General features: G+C 36.7%; 2 protein-coding genes across 6 annotated transcripts; one reads left to right on the forward strand and one right to left on the reverse strand.

Moving 5' to 3' along the window:
* The first annotated feature begins 125 nt into the window (after window positions 1-125).
* On the forward strand, window positions 126-8,397 carry LOC149132798 (uncharacterized). Of its 3 annotated transcripts, none has more exons than XM_089361369.1 (2): window positions 126-1,971; window positions 3,422-5,189. In XM_089361369.1, exons 1-2 carry the CDS (start codon window positions 1,278-1,280, stop codon window positions 3,457-3,459), a joined length of 732 nt encoding a protein of 243 aa, XP_089217495.1. In that variant the 5' UTR covers window positions 126-1,277; the 3' UTR covers window positions 3,460-5,189. The 3 variants fall into 3 exon arrangements, with proteins under 3 accessions (XP_089217495.1, XP_089217496.1, XP_089217494.1); XM_089361370.1 differs by lacking the exon at window positions 3,422-5,189 and adding an exon at window positions 6,484-6,584 and having other exon boundaries at window positions 127-1,971; XM_089361368.1 differs by lacking the exon at window positions 3,422-5,189 and adding an exon at window positions 8,136-8,397 and having other exon boundaries at window positions 130-1,971.
* Window positions 6,192-18,171, reverse strand: LOC106868074 (molybdenum cofactor biosynthesis protein 1). 3 transcript variants are annotated; one of them, XM_089361364.1, is made up of 10 exons: window positions 17,897-18,171; window positions 14,758-14,887; window positions 13,440-13,607; window positions 12,659-12,891; window positions 11,883-11,954; window positions 10,642-10,794; window positions 9,653-9,763; window positions 8,756-8,876; window positions 8,500-8,578; window positions 6,192-6,348 (listed from the first exon to the last, which is right to left on the reverse strand). In XM_089361364.1, exons 1-9 carry the CDS (start codon window positions 17,993-17,995, stop codon window positions 8,523-8,525), a joined length of 1,143 nt encoding a protein of 380 aa, XP_089217490.1. In that variant the 5' UTR covers window positions 17,996-18,171; the 3' UTR covers window positions 6,192-6,348; window positions 8,500-8,522. The 3 variants fall into 3 exon arrangements, with proteins under 3 accessions (XP_089217490.1, XP_089217492.1, XP_089217493.1); XM_089361366.1 differs by having other exon boundaries at window positions 14,758-14,807; window positions 17,897-18,170; XM_089361367.1 differs by lacking the exons at window positions 6,192-6,348; window positions 8,500-8,578; window positions 8,756-8,876 and adding an exon at window positions 9,074-9,461 and having other exon boundaries at window positions 17,897-18,166.
* Window positions 18,172-18,666: the final 495 nt, after the last annotated feature.

The following is an 18,666-nucleotide window of genomic DNA, read 5'->3' on the forward strand; positions in this document are numbered from 1 at the left end:
TATATATATATATATATATATATATATATATATATAATATATACCTCTGTGCGCGCGCGCGTGTGAGACCACTGCTTGACAATCGGAGATGATTTATTTACGTCCTTGTAATACAGCGGTTCGGCAAAGGAAACAGATAGAATAAACATCAGGCTTTAAAAAATAGTATTCGATTAAAAATTCTTCAAAATGGTGCCCCAGCTTAGCCACAGTCTAATGACTGAAACAAGTAAAAGAAAAAGATGATTCATGTCGGGCGTACCAACTGATGCAACTGGTACTTAATTTATCGGCCCCGAAAGGATGAAAGGCAAAGTCGACCTCGGAGAAATTTGAACTCTGAGCATAAAGACAGACGAATGCCAGCTCGCCGGCTTTTCTCGTAAAAACTATATTAGATAAAATAAAGTGTTACCATACTTGAAATATATTTGATATAATTGTGAAGTGTCGTCCTTATATTTATTTTATCGATTTCTAAATATCAAACGGCTCAATTAAATATATAATCCCCCATCCGTACACACATACACACGAGACCATCTCCTACACAGTTTGTCTTCTAAATTACATTCTTAAAGTATTAGCCAACCAAAAAATACAGTAGGAGACACTTGCGCGGTTACCGTGCAGGAGAATCGAACTCGGAACTACGTAGACACGAAACAAACTTTTTTTTTAACCACGTGACGATAACTGCGCCTCTTTTTTTCTTCATAGAAAATGAAGAACTTCTGAAACCTCGGCTTGGTGAGGTTAAATCTTTTTTTTTTTCTTGTGTAGACACAAAGGACGGATAGTTTAAGGGAAGTGAGAACGGAATGTGTGGTGCTCATTCATTTCCCAACATGAAATCCTCTTCAGAACTATGACATGAGAACTTTGTCCCTTAAAAATTACTAAACGGCATAAATAACTGAAATACATTCGTTCCACTGGTTTTACTGACTTGAAAGAAAAAGAAGTTATCAAGTATTCGGTTTGTAATCTTTTAATTCGTCATTCCTGTCTTTTAAATGGCCCTCAGTGGTCTTTTATGTGTTACTGGGTTATTCCACTCGGAAACTGACTCTTAAAACAGGAACTATTACTCATCGCAATGTGTAAGATTTATTCTTTGATTCCAGTCGAAAATATGACTCTTTTTGCCCGCTTACCATTTGACTTGTATTCTTCATTCTGCACAATAACTTTAAAAAGAAACGGTCGACATCGTTTGGAGAGGAATTTTGCAATTCGCTTCTTTCGTTTTCACAGTTATTTTTACCAATTCTATCATGATTAATGAATATCTCAGTTTGTTCTTCTTAACGATTTTATTCCATACGTGTGTCCATGGAACGACAATATTTATTGAAGACGAGTGTGTTTGGAGAGAGCAGGCAAAGCTCATTGACTGTGATAAGAAATCATTTCAAAGTTTACAGTTTCGTAGGAGCCACCCGGGGTATACAACATTGTCGATAAAAGAAACACCTTTGAAACAATTAGACTTTAATATAAGCCATTTACCTGATCTAGAAATCATTGATGCACGAAGAACTAAACTCAACTGTCGAAAAATTAATTTAAGAATTTTGGAGATAGTGGAGCGCATAATTGTCGACCAACGGACGTGTTTAAACTCAATTTGCTGCCGAAAATTACAAACATTGTCGAACTACGACCGAGATACGAAAGGAAATCACGAAGAGGCGATGTCTAACCCTGCTGCGTTGATCAGCCTGAACCATTCTGAGCAGTTCCAGTCTGAAGAACCTTTAGATATCGATGTTACATCAGGGATTCAAAGCAAGAACGACACGAAGTCAGCTTACAACATCATAAGACAGGAAGTACTAGTGAACGGTGCCAAAAGTAAATCAAACAGAAATACCATTAGTATTTCTACGGAAATAAAAATAAATTATGACCAACCCATCGCTGTTCCTCCTCAACCGGGAACTGGAACCGGTATTCTTATACCTGTAGGTAAGTCAAAGACTTTATTTCTCATTCACAATAGCTTCCTTTATTTCAATAACCACACTCAGAATTTACATTATCCAACGTGTCGTTGTTTTATTAGAATGGTAAGCGGGGGGGGGGGGGGGGGGAGTTAATGAAGTTTCGCACCTCTCCTTGAAAAATGGATTTTTTTGAAAACTGTTTTCGGATTGTTACGTTTTAGATGCCGGAGATTACGAATATGTAAAAAAAAAATTAATTTCACCCCCACCAATTGAAATTTTGAATTTTGTTTATTTCAAAGAGATTGTAGCGAATTGACGAACATATTGCAAATCGAAATTAAATACAAGCAAAGACATTAATGTGAAAAGAATTTGTGTTTGCCATAAATAATCGTAAATATAATGTGAATTAAATATACACCATTTAATGAGAAACAATGTTTAATAATTAGTGTTATAAAGTTTAATAAAGGGCTCAAATTTCACCCCTCCCTCAATTTTAAATTTTGAACTTTTCATCCATCCATTTATTTATAAAATATATTTGTCAACTAAATGTGGCGGTCCTATAGAGGACGGTGTTATTGTTGTTTTTAGCCCCAAGAAGACATTCTTATCTATCTATCTATCTATCTCTTTATACATATATCTATAAGCTTATTGAATTTAAAATTTTGAAAACGTTGTTTCTTGCATATTCGGAATCTCCGTCATCTAAAACATAGGGGGAAAAATTTCGAAAAAGTAAAAATTTTAAATGGGAGGGGGTAATTTTTTTTCTTTTTTGCATATTCGTAATCTCCGACGTCTAAAACGTAGGAATCCGAAAAAAAATATTATATTTACGATTATTTAAGGCAAATACAAGTAAAACACACATTCTTTTCACATTAATGTCTTTGCTTGTATTTAATTTCGATTTGTATATGTTCGTCAATTCGCTACGACCTCTTTAAAGTAAACAAAATTCAAAATTTTAATTAGTGTGGGTGAAATAATTTTTTTTTTCTTTTTTTGCATATTCGTAATCTCCGACATCTAAAACGTAGGAATCCGAAATTTTTTTTCCAAAAAATGCGTTTTTCAAGGAGAGGTGCGAAACTTCATTAGCCCCAGATTTGACTATTATCTTTAGCAGGTCAAGCGACCACATTGGATCGTTAGCCTCTTCGTCAGTTTTGATGTATCAGATAGATATATTGTCAAAGATATTCCAGTCGTGACCATCTTCTATGTTATTATTATTGAGTAGTCTTATTTTTTATCACGTGCTTTTCACTGCACTACCGAGTACAGCTGTGTGTGCCGTGGGTTTGTTGTGGTGCTCTTATTTTCACTGTATTGAAAGTGTAGGACGTGTGCGGTGCCTAGTGGTGCTATTTTCTGTATGTTATATATCCTTGTTAGTCCTGCTATTTTTATATTATACCTAATACGCCTACTAGAATAGGAATTGTTTCTGTTTTTAGGGTCCACATTCAAGTCACCTCTATTTCCAGATATGTGAACCCCCAAGGGTCGTCTGGGCCCCGGTTGAGATAGAGGGCTCTTTGTTTGCTCATCAGTGTTGTTTACTGTTTCATGCTCTAACGGCTGTCAGTTCAATCTTCTGTTCTGCCTCAGTGCACCTGGGGCCTAGTGTCCCAGAGTCTCTACACTTCATGCTCCATTGATGAAGTGGTGAAAAGGAATCTCCGAATGCTGGACCTCACTGAGGAAACGACAAGGGACCAGGAAATGGGGTGATTTACTGTACCCGTATTATTTCAGTCATTTGACTGTGGCCATGCTGGAGCACCAACTTTTGTCGAGGAAATTGACCCCCAGGACTTATTCTTTGTAAGCTTAGTACTTATTCTATTGGTCCCTTTTTCCAAACCACTAAGTTACGGGGATGTAAGCACATCAGTTGTCAAGTGATGTTGGGGGGGACAAACACAGACACACAAACATATAAATACACATACATATATACGACGGGCTTCTTTCAGTTTCCGTGTACCAAATCCACTTACAAGGCTTTGGTTGGCCCGAGGTGCCACACAGTAGGACTGAACCTGGAACCGTTTACTTGATGTGTCGAGCTAAGTAAAATCGCTGTCTTCCACACATACAGGCTTGTTCTTTACAGGTGCCGGTGACACGTAAATGCACCCATGCCAGAGGCACCCAGCACACTCTGTAAAGTGGTTGGCATTAGGAAGAGCATCCAGTCATAGAAACCATGCCACAACAGACAATTGGAGTGTGGCCAGCTCAAACCGTCCAACCCATGCTAGCATAGAAAATGGATGTGAGATGATGAAAATATCTGCTGTTGTTTAGCCTAAGATCAACACTGATTAAGTAGAAGGCCTATGATCCAACCATGACCACCTCTTTTTCTTATGAATAGGAAATCTGGGATTACATTAAGATGGTGAGGTCTGAGGGAGAATTGGCTATTTCTAGGAGGATGACTGACTCTGTAGAATCTCCCATATTACTCAATAAGTACCAGTCATACACTATGGTCGATATAATCAACTACATATGCTGCCCTTGCAATTAAATGACAGGTATTATAGAAATGCATGGGGGTGGATCTTTTTGTTATTATTTTGAAATTTAGTAATTCTATTGAAACAAGGTATGTCGGGAGGAGGAAGAGGAGGTCTTTTTAAAAGCAGACCAAAAGCAAAGGGTCTGATATTGGTTCCCCAGTGATGCCATATTTTGCTAAATTACCTAAGAACAATAACAATGTCACAACTTCCAGTTCAAAAAGCTCATTCCAGTCATTGTTTTAATGTAAACTTTTCCATGCTTGCATTGGTCAAACAGAATCCCTTGAGGCTGGTTTCCTACAGACTGGATGCCTCTCCTGTCACTAAGTAAGCTAATACTTCCCCTTTGGCCAAACAGGTTTTCCATGAAAGGCTGGAAAAGAACCTAATTGCCTGTATGACAGTGACACTTATATCTGACCATCACCATTTAATGTTCATCTTCCTGGCTGGCATTGGTTGGATGGTTTGATAGGAGAGCTGCACCATGGAGTAGTAGTGAAGGGGGGTGGCTTTGCACCAGTTGATGAGCGGTTAGAGGTTACCTATATAATATGGCCTTCTTTCAGTTTTCATCTATTGAATTGAAGTAAAAGACATTTGTCCAAGGTGCCAAGCAACAGGATTGAACTTAAAATTACATTTAGGAAGTAAGCTTCTCAATTACAAGGCTGCACCTGCCTGTGTCAAATATTGATCCTTAGAAATAATCAATCAGATATTTCAGACATTTAATGTTTCACAGCTGTTTATAAATTTTAAATCATAAAAACAGCAGGTTTTCTCTAAAAACTTTTACTGCTAATCCACCTGGCACAGACCATGATTCCATGACTATAAAACCTGTCATTAATGGAAAAGTTTATATCTAAATCGTTACCCCATAATTTCAGAGAATATTTAAATATTCTAAGCTTCATTTTAATAATGAAGTAGCTAATTACTGTTGCTAAATCCTTCCAAATTCTTGCTCGTTTTAAGAGTTAATTGAAAGAAAGCATTTTATTCCCAAAAACAAAATATCCTCATGGTTATAGGCACAGATTTGGCTATGTGGTAAGAAGCTTGCCTTCCAAACACAAGGTACCACTGCATAGTACCTTGAGCAAGTGATTTCGTGAACGGAAATTGTAAGAAACGTGTGTGGGGGGGTCTCTGTTCCCCACCACTCCAGTGTTGGTTAATTTATGTCCCCATAACTTAGTGGTTTGGCAAAAGAAACTGATAGAATAAGTATCGGGCTTAAAAAGAAAGTCCTGATGTCAATTCATTTAACTAAAAATTCTTCAAAGCCCCAGTCTTAATGACTGAAACAAGTAAAAGATAATATAGTTTAGCTTTAATTAGCAGAGATATTTAGTCATGATTATCTCTCTAATACTGATTATATAAAACTGGAATTATATGTTTAGTGTGTTGGCTAACGGTCCAAGGCTGAGATAACATCTGCTAACTCATTGACCCAGCAACCATGAAGAGGCACAGGTCACTGTTCTCTGAATTCATAGGGTTTGATGTCATAACTCTTCTAAAAGTGGGAGAGAGGAACAGGAAACTGTTTGTGAGAATTCTTCTCAAAGAATACAGCTTGTGTAAGTCACCAAGAATTGTCTTTAGGCTTTAGTCTCTCAAGCAAAAGCTTTAGTTTCAATAGTAAAAACAAAATATAATTAAAAAATTAAAACAAAACTGGTAAAAATGTAACAATTTTTTTTTTTTTAATTAAAAAATAAAAATCAGGTAATATTTGTGTAAAACTATATTTTAATTACAAAGAATTCATGTCAATCTCCATAGGAGCTTTTCTGCAAAGAATCTTCTTGATAGACTTATTAAATCTGTTAAATTACCTAAAAATATAAAATAAATGAGGATTAAAAACAAAAAAAAGAAACTTTCTATGTAAAAAAATTAGAAAGGTGGTGAAATGTCAAAATTCTAAAATACCATTCTAGATATCTCTTACAATATTTTATTTCTATTAGGTTCTTGGTGGAGGTAAAGACAATTTAAGAGATGAGGAATTATGTACATTATTTACAATTGATGGATATTTGTCCTCATCTTGTTAACACAACGTTTCGGCTGATATATCCTCCAGCCTTCATTGGGGGTTCGAAATTTCCCCAATGAAGGCTGGAGGATATATCAGCCGAAACGTTGTGTTAACAAGATGAGAACAAATATCCATCAATTGTAAATGTTACTGGTATCAAAGGCAACCACAGCAGGAACCTAAAGAATTGGTCTGTGAAAGTTAATTCATAAAAATTCTACAGAGTAGATTTGTTGTGAGGAGTGAATTATTCCACATTTAATATTGACAACTCCAGCAGGATTTGAACTCAAAACCTGGAGAGACAAAACTTATTTAACCAAGTATCATATCATTCCTGGCATCACATTTCCATCTCCTAAAAATGGTTTCAAATTTTGGCACAAGGCCAGCATTTTCAGGGGTAAAGGGAAGTCAATTATGTTGACCCCCCCAGTGCTCAACTGGCTCCTATTTTATGCCCCAGGAGGATGAAAGGTAAAGTTGACCGCGGTGGAATTTGAACTCAAAATGTAAAGACAGGTGAAATGCTGGGAAGCATTTTGGCCGGCATGCTACCAATTCCACCAGCAATGGTAACAACAACAACAAGGTATAGTCATGAGTCAGAAGTTGATACCACTTAACAGTTTCACAAGAACTTCAATGTTTCTAGTGTTTCATTGTGTTTTTTTTACTAAATTTAGTCTCCATTAAACCCACTTAACCTTTCCTGACTCACTGCAGACAGTTTCTCAGCCAAACCCACTCCCCACCCACCTCCTCATAAACAATACTATTGCTGGCCCTCTTCCTCTCTAGCCCTTAGTTACAGTTTAATATATTATTCACCTTCCCCTCACAAATGAAAGTCATTTGGATATACGATGGGAATCTAAGAAAGATTTGAAATATTAACAAAGGATGACACACACACACACGTCATTTGTGACGAGAGATGTCAAGTAAACTGAGCAATTGAAAGAGATGAGGTAAGTACTGGAGGTAAAAATAAACTCATTCCACTGACTAAAAGAATGGTTTGTCCCAAAAGACTGAGCACCACCTTGCCTGCTGAGGGTTGGACACAAGCCTTCTTTGGAGGTGGTGAGCTATCATGCTTCCATTGCTTCAACTGGACTTTAGTCTCAGAATCAAAGTGATGGACTCGGGTTTCATCCTGTGAATTTGGCACTTCTTCACACAGCTGTCCTCGTCCATACACATCACATGATCCTACCAGTGCAGTCGTCTCTCTTGCACACCACATCTGATTCCTCTTGTGCCCAACTTTTCTCTCAAGATGCTTACACTCTGACAAACATACACACTGGCATCATTTCTTTCAAGCTTATGCATGTCCTCAGCTATCATAGCCCATGTTTCACTGCTATGTAGCATGGCTGTTCGCACACAGGCATCCAATAATTTGTCTTCCACTCTGAGAGAGAGGCCCTTTGTTGCCAGCAGGGGTCTGAGCTCTCTGAACTTTGCATTTGTTAGAACTGTCTTCATTTACCAAACCCGATTCTAGTCTGTGATAATCCAAACATACCATTTAATCTCTTCAGATGAAATCTCAATTTTTGTGTCTCATTTCAGAGATGGACCTGACAATTGTCTACTCAATTCTAGGATTATTGGTGCTAATGACTCTGGTTTCAGTCAGCTTCAGCCTCTATGTTCTGTGTAGTCGGAAGAAGCAAAGAAATTGCAGTATCCGAGACTTCATGCCAACCAGTAGTTTGGCTTCGAGATCAAGATCACAAGGAACTGTGATATTATGACCAATTTGTAAATTTCCTAAAGATTCCATAGCTTGTTTCAATTTTAATAAAAATAATAAACTGTTTTACAAAAAAAATGATTTTAGAACTATTCTTAAATTGGTATCTGCAAGTATATAAAGGGCAGTGTGAGTGTGTCTGTGTGCATGTAAACAAATATAAAACAAAAAAAAATTTACCTTTAATATAAATTGAGTATCACTCAACCACCAATTAGAACCATAGGGCGGTTTTTCATGTTCTTTATACTATGAACACCTGTTGAGAGAAAACAGTTTGATGTATCCTTCCTGAACATAATCAGAACTTATTTAAAGTGGAATACAGACCCAGCGCGTCAAATAACCGCCTAATAATTCAAAGCAACAGTTCAGTCTTAGGATAAATGTGAGAGAAGTCTTAACCAATCTGAGCAAACGGAGCTAAAATACTCACCAGCATGTTGTTTATGCTTCCGTTTCACAGCAAATTCTATATGCTTCAGGATTTCTTGCCCAGAAGCATTTTCTCGAATCATATCTTTCAAAGATATTTCTTCATTTCCAAAAAGACAAACCTGAATGTTAGAAATAGATTAACAACAATTTTTATTTTAAGATATTTTGTGGCCGTTGCTAGTAGCGCCCGACTGGCCTTCGTGCGGGTGACACGTAAAAGCACCCACTACACTCTCTAAGTGGTTGGCGTTAGGAAGGGGAGTCTGGTGTTGCCATCCGGTTTCACCAGTCCTCAGTCAAATCGTCCAACCCATGCTAGCATGGAAAGCAAACGTTAAACGATGATTTCATGCAAAAACATCACCCAATTAACTCAGAGAGATTCAGATGTCACTTTTACAATCCTCTTCATACCATCCAGACCTCATTTGCATCTTGTGCAGACATCTGTTTATTTTTCGGTCAAATTACCATCTGTGGCATTCCCTCTTATCTTTGGTTTCCCAGCAATCTAGAAAGTGGTTCTATAGCAGCCCTTCATGCAACAGGTGACATTTTAGTTATTCACAGTTTCTCACTGGTTTTATTAGCCATCAGAGACCATTCCTTGCTTCCAAGCAAAGTAACATTTCCTCATGGCCAGACGTTCTCGCATAATATTGCTAGGATGGCAAGTGACAGTCATTTTATATTCCTCAAAGTCCCTAAATATAGAAAAGAACGTTTTGTTGCGAGATTTACTTTTTCAGGGGAGGTAACTCTTAGGCGACGTAATTCAATAGACAAACTAGCCATTCGACAAATAGGAATGCAGGACTAAAACCCTTCAAAATGATGCCCCAGCATGGCCGACGACAGAAAGTAGCAAAAGGAATAAAAGAAATAAAGTTGATACCTTGAGGTTTCCATTGGCCGTAAGTCTTAAACGATTACAGGAACCACAGAAATGGTTTGACATGGAAGTAATAAAACCTATTTGACCTTCAAATCCAGGAACTTTGAATGCCTTTAAAAAAACAGAAAACAATAGTCTCAATATTTTACTAGTTTTTTTTTTTTAAATAATAGAATAAATTTAAAAGTTCAATAAGTTGTGAACATACTACAACTACTTACAATAAAGTATATAAGCAGGCAATAAAAAGTGAACTAATTTTTAATGTAAAACCAGTAAAATTATCTCTAAAAATTTTAAATAAAATAAACAATAAAGACATGGATGCCAACATGACTATGTGGTTACAAAGGGGGTCTAGTGGAGGGAAACTATGTGGAAGCCCATTGTGTATGTGTGTATAATCCATGTGTGTCTCTCCCAAGTATGGTTCCATGCTTTTGCTAATTGTTTTAGGTGCCTGTGGAGTCAAGAGAAGACATCTTTTTGGCTGTTCTTTGAGCCAGCAGAAAATCCAAAATTTTGCAGGAGGAACAGAGCTGTACCAGCAACTTGGTTGGTACCCATTGTTAGTTGAGTAGACTGGAGTAATAAGAAATGAATTACCATGCTCAAGGATAAAATGCACCATCAAGTCCAGGTATCAAACCTGGCCTAGTTATTAGGGTCGCATGTGTGCACAGGTGTGTGTGCGTGCGTACATGTATTTCAAGGATCTATATTGATGGAACATCAATGAGAAACTGAAAAACTGTTGCTTTTTAAGTAAGTTCCTGGAAATGTTTGGTCTGCACTGAGTTACAGAAATTCCCCAATCACACCATCATAAATAGTGAACCAATGATCAGTCTATTGAAAACCTGGAACCATTGTTCACCAATTCTAATATAAAATATGGTAAACTTTTACAAAAATACCAACATCAACTCAGAACCAAATTCTCCAGATAGTAAAAGACATCAAAATCCAGGAATATGTTTTCTACATACCTTTGATGTATCATTAGGTTTATCTTTAAGTTTTGATATGTTTGGCCATTTTCTTTTAATAATTTCCAACATGTCTTTGTAAGGAACCATTTTCTTCAAATTCCATTTGTTGTCTTGAAAAGGCATGTATTCTATAAATCGTACATCTATATTCTGAAAGGATAAACAATGATTTTTCGATAATAATTCAAGGCTTAAAAGTTGGAGGGGAGGGGGCAAGACACAATGCCGCTAAGTATTTCGTCCATCATGCCAGAAGAATTGCTGCCAGCATGACATCCTAACAATGGTTTCAAGTTTTGGCACAAGGCCAGCAATTTGGGTGGAGTGGGTGGGTGGGTTAAGTTGATTACATTGGCCACAATGTTCAATTGATGTTTATTTTATCAACCCCGAAAGGATGAAAGGCAAAGAGGACCTTGACAGAATTTGAACTCAGAACGTAAAGACGGATAAAATGCTGCCAGGTGTGTTAATGATTCTGCCAGCTCGCTGCCTTCACGACACCTTAATAATAATAATTCTTGATAATTTTTGACACAGAACCAGCAACTTTTAGGGGAGGAAGAAATAGATTATATTGACCCCAGAGCTCAACTGGTCCTTATTTTATTGACCTCAGAAGGATGAAAGACAAAGTCTACCTCAGTGGAATTTGAACTAGGAACATAAAGCTAGAAGAAATGCCTTTGTCCAGTGTGCTAACGACTCTGCCAGCTAATTGCAATAATAATCCTTTCTACTATAGGCACAAGGCCTGAAATTTTGTAGGAGGGGGCCAGTCTCAACCCTGAAAGGGATAAAAGGCAAAGTTGACCTTGGTGGAATTTGAACTCAGAACAGTGACGGGTGAAATACCGCTAAGCACTCCATCCAGCGTGCTAACGAGTCTGCCAGCTCACTGCCTTAATGATAATAATCGTTTCTACTGGAAGCACAAGGCCTCAAATTTGGCGGAAGGATTAAGTCGATTACATTGACCCCAGTGCGTAACTGGTACTTATTCTAAAGTGATTTAAATTAAACTACATTAAAATTTCATGTTAATGACAGTTAATTTGGCAAGCTATCCATTATTTTCAAAAGTAATTGAAAGAACAGCAGATTTCAACAGAGGCATCGTAACAAGAGTGAATGTAGATAGAATTCTGAGAAAATATCATCATCAGCACCACTGTTATAACATTCATTATCATTACTGCCATCATCATCATTATAAACACAAATGAAAATAAACTCACCATTTTCTCTGTTAACTGCACAAAATCACAGATTTCATCATCATTGAGGTTCTTCATAACAACACAATTGATCTACAAAGATTCAGAACAGAAAATCAAATCGGGTACAGCCAATAACATGGTTCTTGGTTCAATCCCACTATGCGTCTTCTATTGTGGCCTAGGGTTGACCATCGCCTTGTCAGTGCCATTTGGCAGATGGAAACTGTGCAGAAGCTCAGTGTATGAATGTGTGTCTTGATGATGACAAATATCCGTCAAATGTAAATAAGGTAACTAACAACTCTATGAATTTCACCGATTCCATGTTTGCTAGCACTGTGTCTACAGAACCTTCCCTCTGAACTATTTTAATAAATTAACAGTTTGTAGAGGAATCAAAGTGATAATGAATTTAAGCATGGCTACGTGAGTTCTTTTGCAATCATATGGCACCAGGTTCAATTCTAGTGTGTGAAACAGTTTGACTATGTGCATGTTATCATAAGCTCATGGTGAGATAAGCCTTGCAAGTGAACTATAATAGGAGGAAACTATGCTGAAGCTTATCACATGGCTTGTACCTATTCTTTGGTGGCAAACCAAATCTTTGGCCCAGTTTAATGCCACTATCTGTCTAACAGAATCTACTCTGTCACAAATACTGGAATTAAATTGCTCTGCCAGCCTAGGAGCCCCCATCACTAAAATGGTCATTCCTTCTATTACTAAGCCATAAACGTTTTTTAAATTTGCAAGAAAAAATTTCAAATATTCTGCATTGACATTTTCCTTACCTTTAATGGAGAAAATCCTGCTGCCAAAGCACCCTTTATATTCTCTAAGACTCTATCTAAACAATTCCTTCTGGTAATGAAAGCAAACTTGTGTGGCATTAAACTATCAAGACTGACATTCAGGGAATCTAAGCCAGCTTCTTTTAACTTCTCCACAACTCGATGAAGAATCACACCATTGGTTGTCATAGTAATAAATTCCAAACCATATTGTTTCAGGAGATGAAGTTCTTCTGAAATATTTAAGAATTACAAAAAAAAAAAAAAAAAGAACATCAAATTCCTGAGGAATTAAGAACTCTTTCAAAATTATTTCTTTATTCCAATAAAACATAGAATATAGCAATAAACACAATTTCCAAACTATTTTTGGTAAATAAATTCACACCAATATGGTCATAGTTTTATTTGTCATATTTGTTGTCGCCTTACATTATTCGTGTTGCCATATTTGTGGAACAACAGAATTGTGTTCAGAAATCCAAGATTCAGATAAAGATTTTAATAACAATCTTAGGTAAAAAAAAGAAAGAAAAAAACCCTGTTCCTTAAACTAACAAAGAAACCTCTACTTGGTTTCTCAACTTGCTAGAAATAGCAACCAAATTGTCCTCTTATCATACTTCAGTATCTTAATAACGAGATGGACACATCAGATAATGTATTTCTAGGTACATTATGCCAGCAAAGAAAAAAAAAAACTGTTACAGCACATTTGATCGTATGTCTGTTGGATCAGGCCTGTCCTAGGGTTAATTAACAATAACAGAGAGAAACTCACCAACAATTTTAATTAAATCTTTTCTAATCAATGGCTCTCCTCCAGTTAAACGAACTTTTTTAATGCCCTGATTAACAAACAGGGAAGCGATTTGGATCAGTTCTGAAGTTGTTAAGAGACTTTTATTCGGAGTAAGCTCCACACCAGATTCAGGCATGCAGTATTGACCTGAAAAAATACAAAGTTTTACTAAATCAATTGAGAATCAATCAGTTCACATCTTAATCTCACTTTTATACATAACTCTGTGTGTGTGTGTGTGTGTGTGTGTGTGTGTGTGTGTGTGTGTGTGTGTGTGTGTGTGTGTGTGTGTGTATAGCTATGTGTGCACCACAATCATCATCATTTAACATCTGTTTTCCATGCTGACATGGGCTGGATGGTTTGACAGGAGCTGCACCTGGTCCCATTGTCTGTTTTGGATTGGTTTCTACAGTTGGATGCCCTTCCTAATGCCAACCACTTTACAGAGTGTGCCAAGTGCTTTTTATATGGCACCACACATTTTATACGGCACCACACATTTTATGTGGCCCCAACACATGCACGCGCGTGCGTGCGTGCGCGAGCGTGTGGTCCAGTGATTAGGATGTTCACCTCATGATCATAAAGTCCTTGAAGATCAAGTAGTGTACACTGTGTGTTTGAGTGATGCACTTCGTTTCACATGGCTCCAGTCTACTCAGCCATAATGAGCCTGAGTGACAGTGCAGCCCTCCTTCCCTCCCTGTTACATCATTCCTACAAAACACATGTAGGCCTGACAAACAGAGGAGAGTTTCAGCTTAGACATATCCACAACTTTACATGTTATTTCTCTCAATAAATATCCAGAATAAATTATATAAAGGTGCTACGTTGACAATTACTGAGCAAAGATTATCAAAGAAAATACCACAAAACATACAAACTAATCAACTTTACATCGGAATATTTCTAGCTTTACTCATCATCATCGTTTAATGTCCGCTTTCCATGGTGCCAACTGAAAACTGGTTACCTGCACCAGGTTCCAGTCTGATATGGAAAGGTGTCTAAAGCTGGATACCCTTCCTAATGCCAACCACTCCAAGAGAGTAGTGGGTGCTTTTTATGAGCCACCGGCATCAGTCCCATTACACATTGGTGAGATGATATAATTCTAAGATATTACTCTGAAGTACATTTAAGTTCAGAAGAGAAGAGCTGACAGCAGTTGTCTCTAAGGTGATGATCTATTAGTTATGACCCTAACGAATAAATGAAACATAAAAAAAAACTGTTTAATTACACATTTTAATCACAAAACAATGTGGAATATTTCAAAGTGTGAACTTACATCGAAAATTACATCTTTCCGTTAAAGATATCCGTAGATACGTATGTTGTCTGCCATAGTTATCAGTGAGAAAAGCAGAGAAAGGCAGAACATTGTTATCAAAATAATTCCCTGTTTTTAATGGAACTGTCTGCAAGAAAATTCAACTAAATTAATAAAATTAAATTCAAACATACTGAAAAAAAAAAAAGTTTTTAGAGAAACCTTATCGAAATTCAAAGAAATAAACTCTTCTGTCAGGGTGAGGGTTAACAGGTTCATTTTGATATTAAACGAGCTCCAAAGTAAACCTCATTTAAATATTGGTAGAATGGAAAAAAGGAGACAAATTAAAGCAAGTGCCCATTATATTTCCTTTTTTCTTTTCTTTATGTTTAAACACACAAATTCTTATTTCATAAACATGTTTTACCATTCTCTGACAGAAACTGAATGGGTCATTGGTCATATATTGCCCCTTTCAGGATCAGGAAATACTTCAGCCCTGATCGGTTGTTAACCACGTCAAGGCATAAGTGTAACACTAATTAGAGTGGCTGTGTGGCAAGTAGTTTGCTTACCAACCACATGGTTCTGGGTTCAGTCCCACTGCGTGGCACCTTGGGCACGTTTTTTTTTTTTTTCTGCAAGAGAATATTTGTCATCTGATCAGTCGTATGCCTTATAGGATCCTTGCATTGAAAATTACAGACCTTTACAAGTTAGAATAAACATAAAACGATGTTTTATGAGGTGTCTATTTACTTCTGCCATGTCTATGTACACACAGGTGCAGTTTCCAGACGAGATTGATTTAAATATTTGAATAGGGTTGACTAAATGAGCCAGAGAAGAGGAGATGGGAAATGGATGAAATAAATGTTAAGAGAAAGGCCATTGTGGTGATCGACAAAATAATAAAGATACCTAGATATGATGTGACTAATGTTCATTGGTAGCATAACAGGCTGTTATACACACTAACCAACTCGAAATATAATTACTAAAATAGCAAAATTAAGACTACGTAGTTCAACGTAGTTCAGGGCGTGATCTAAGGTGAGATTCGGCTGCTATCTTTGGCAGGTCGAGCGACCACGTAGAGGTTTCGTCGTTTATTCAAAAAGCGAGTCGTTGCCTCACTCGTTCACCGTTTTCCCTTTAATTATTTTTCTAGTTTCCTCGGCCCTTCTCTAAGGTTTTCATCCAGCAGATCCCACCCGGCACCCAGTTTTATACACCACTAGTCCTTTAGATGTGTTAAGCGAACTCTACCCTGTTGCAAGCATTTCGACTGGTCTCTTAATATTCTTATAAAAGCAGGGCCGTCGCTTGACTTTTAGAGGATCCCATCTCTTCAATTAAAATTCATAATCTACGCACCTTTTATTCATAGCTATATTTTACTTTATTCGAACTGAAGTTCAACACTTCACGTTATCCTAAAGAACATCTTTACAAGTTAAATTTATTTAGGACTGGAACTATCGTATTATTTCATGTTTAGGAAGGCCAACATTTAATAGGGTTGAATATTTATTCGATAGACTCACAAATATCAGAAGACAAGCATTTCAAAATAACTGTGAAGTATAGTTGTCTCGGCTTTTGTATGCGAAGTTTATTTTAGAACATTAAAATACAAAAAAATTTCAGACCAAAACGAAAGCAAACTATTTCAAATAATATATTTTTGTAAATTAGACGTGAATGTTCTCAAAGACTTGATAACAGTCGAAAAAATAAAACTTTGCCAAATAAAATACGTCGATCACAAACTAGTTACAACTGAAGAATTGAGATGCTTGGTGACAATGAGAAAACAATATCTATATCCCTATAAAGCGGCGGCCTGGTAGGAACGTTAGCATGCTTAGCGATATTTCGTCTGTTTTTACGTTCTGAGTTCAAATTCCGCCGAGGTCGACTTTGCCTTTCATCCTTTCGGATAGAGAGTGAGAGAGCGAGAGAGCGAGAGACGAAGAGAAAAAGAGGGAGGGACACAAAGACTAAGAGATGTGTGTGTGTGTGTGTGTGTGTTTGGTACACGTCTATCTATATCTATCTACCCGAGCTAGCCAAAGTCTTGTGAATAGATTTGGTAGACGGAAACAGAAAAAAGACAGTCGTGTGTGTATATGTGTGTACCTATGCCTGTGTGTGTATGCTTGTATGTATGTATACATCCCCACTACTTTTTTTTTGTCTTTTCTGTTTAAGTTGTTCTTATTTTCATTATTTTGGGTTTCTTTCGTTTTTCTTTTATTACCACGGTTTTTTTTTTTTTTTTTACTCGTCTGGCTTGAAATTTCCAGTTAATGTCTTAACCAAAGTACAACCGCGGAGGCCCCATGCGACCGCAGGGGTTGCACGGGCTTAGCGACGGTCTCTATAAAAGTACCCTAGACGTGAATAAGATAATAAAAGACGAATGAAAAAAAAACAAATTGTTTCTAGAATCTTTTCAGTATAAAGAGTCAAGGGGTTAATGTAGTTTCGCACCTCTCCTTCAAAAAATTTTCTGAACTCCTTCGTTTTAGGTGTCGAAGATTACGAATATATAAAAAAAAAGTTTTTTAAAAATTTTACCCCACCCTTTCTTCGGATTCCTTCGTTTCATGCGTCGAAGATTACGAATACACACACACACAAAAAAAAATTTTTTTAAATTTTACCCAGCTCTTTCTTCACCCCAATTAAAATTTTTCAGCTCTTTCTTCACCCCAATTAAAATTTTTCAAAAAAAAACCAAAAAAAAAAAACCCTGCATTTTTCAAGGAGAGGTGCAAAACTGCATCATGCCTCAGAGTCAATTATAAGGAATTATATTAATGATGTACGCAAGCAGTTGACACTTGTTCTTTTCATAAGTGTCTTGGCTCGAAGTTTAAACTAAATTAATTAGTGTCGCACCTTCCATCTTGAAAATTGCATAATTACAAACGACAAAGATGTTCCGTCAAAGAAACAAATTTGAAGTGTTTTTAAATAAATGGTTAACAAAATATTCATTTCTTAATTTCAGAAGATTACTCTTTCAGTATTCATTTCAAGAATTCGGTCAAGTTTTCACAAAGTGAACAGAGAAAAGTAGAAGCTTAAAACATTCAGCATAAGTTTTACAACAGAAAGGACAAAAGACTCATTAACCTGTACTTACCTGTAAATGTCGTAATAAAACATAATTTCGCGCAGAAGGCCATAAGGCTCTCCTAAATATGCATATCATATTATTCCCATTATAGAGATGCGGCAACATTTAGTTTGTTTCACAAAAATTGATTTTACTCAACTCAGACCTAAACACATGATGATTCATTCATTCATTCATTCATTCATTGACATCAATGCAACGGTGTCAAGCTATAAACTTTCCGCTTATAAAATTGTTCCGGATATTTATACCGCTTTTAATTATGGGTAAAGTGCGTGTGATGAATAAATTATTGAAAACATAGTCTCGTATCTCTACGTATTTAATCTCGTTAACTAATCTCTCGGAAGACGTAATTATAATTCCTGGGGAAAAAGTTATTTAAAGAAAACAGTAGACTGAGAGCAGAGGTTCTAAACCAGGGGTCAGTATAAAGTTTTGTCTGCAATAAACTTGTTATACTTCTTCAATAAACAAAATATGTTAATTATTTGGTAGAGATGGACTATATGTAATCTGAACCTTTCCCCCCCTTATTTATTAATTTTTTTTACGGAATCCCACGTTTTAGGCTATGGAGATTCCGATTCTGAAAAAAAAAATTTTGAAAAATTTCAATCCCCCCCCCCCACAAAGCAGGTTATTTACATGCTAGAAATAACAGCCAAATCTCACAAAACTAGTGTTAGGGTTAGGGTCAGGGTTAGGATTAGGGTTAGGGTTTGAGTTAGGGTTAGGTTTACCTTGTGGATCTATATAAAAACCGGTGGGGGGGG

This window comes from Octopus bimaculoides, chromosome 13 (assembly GCF_046866305.1).
Source record: "Octopus bimaculoides isolate indiv1 chromosome 13, ASM4686630v1, whole genome shotgun sequence".
Classification (NCBI taxonomy): Eukaryota; Metazoa; Mollusca; class Cephalopoda; order Octopoda; family Octopodidae; genus Octopus; species Octopus bimaculoides.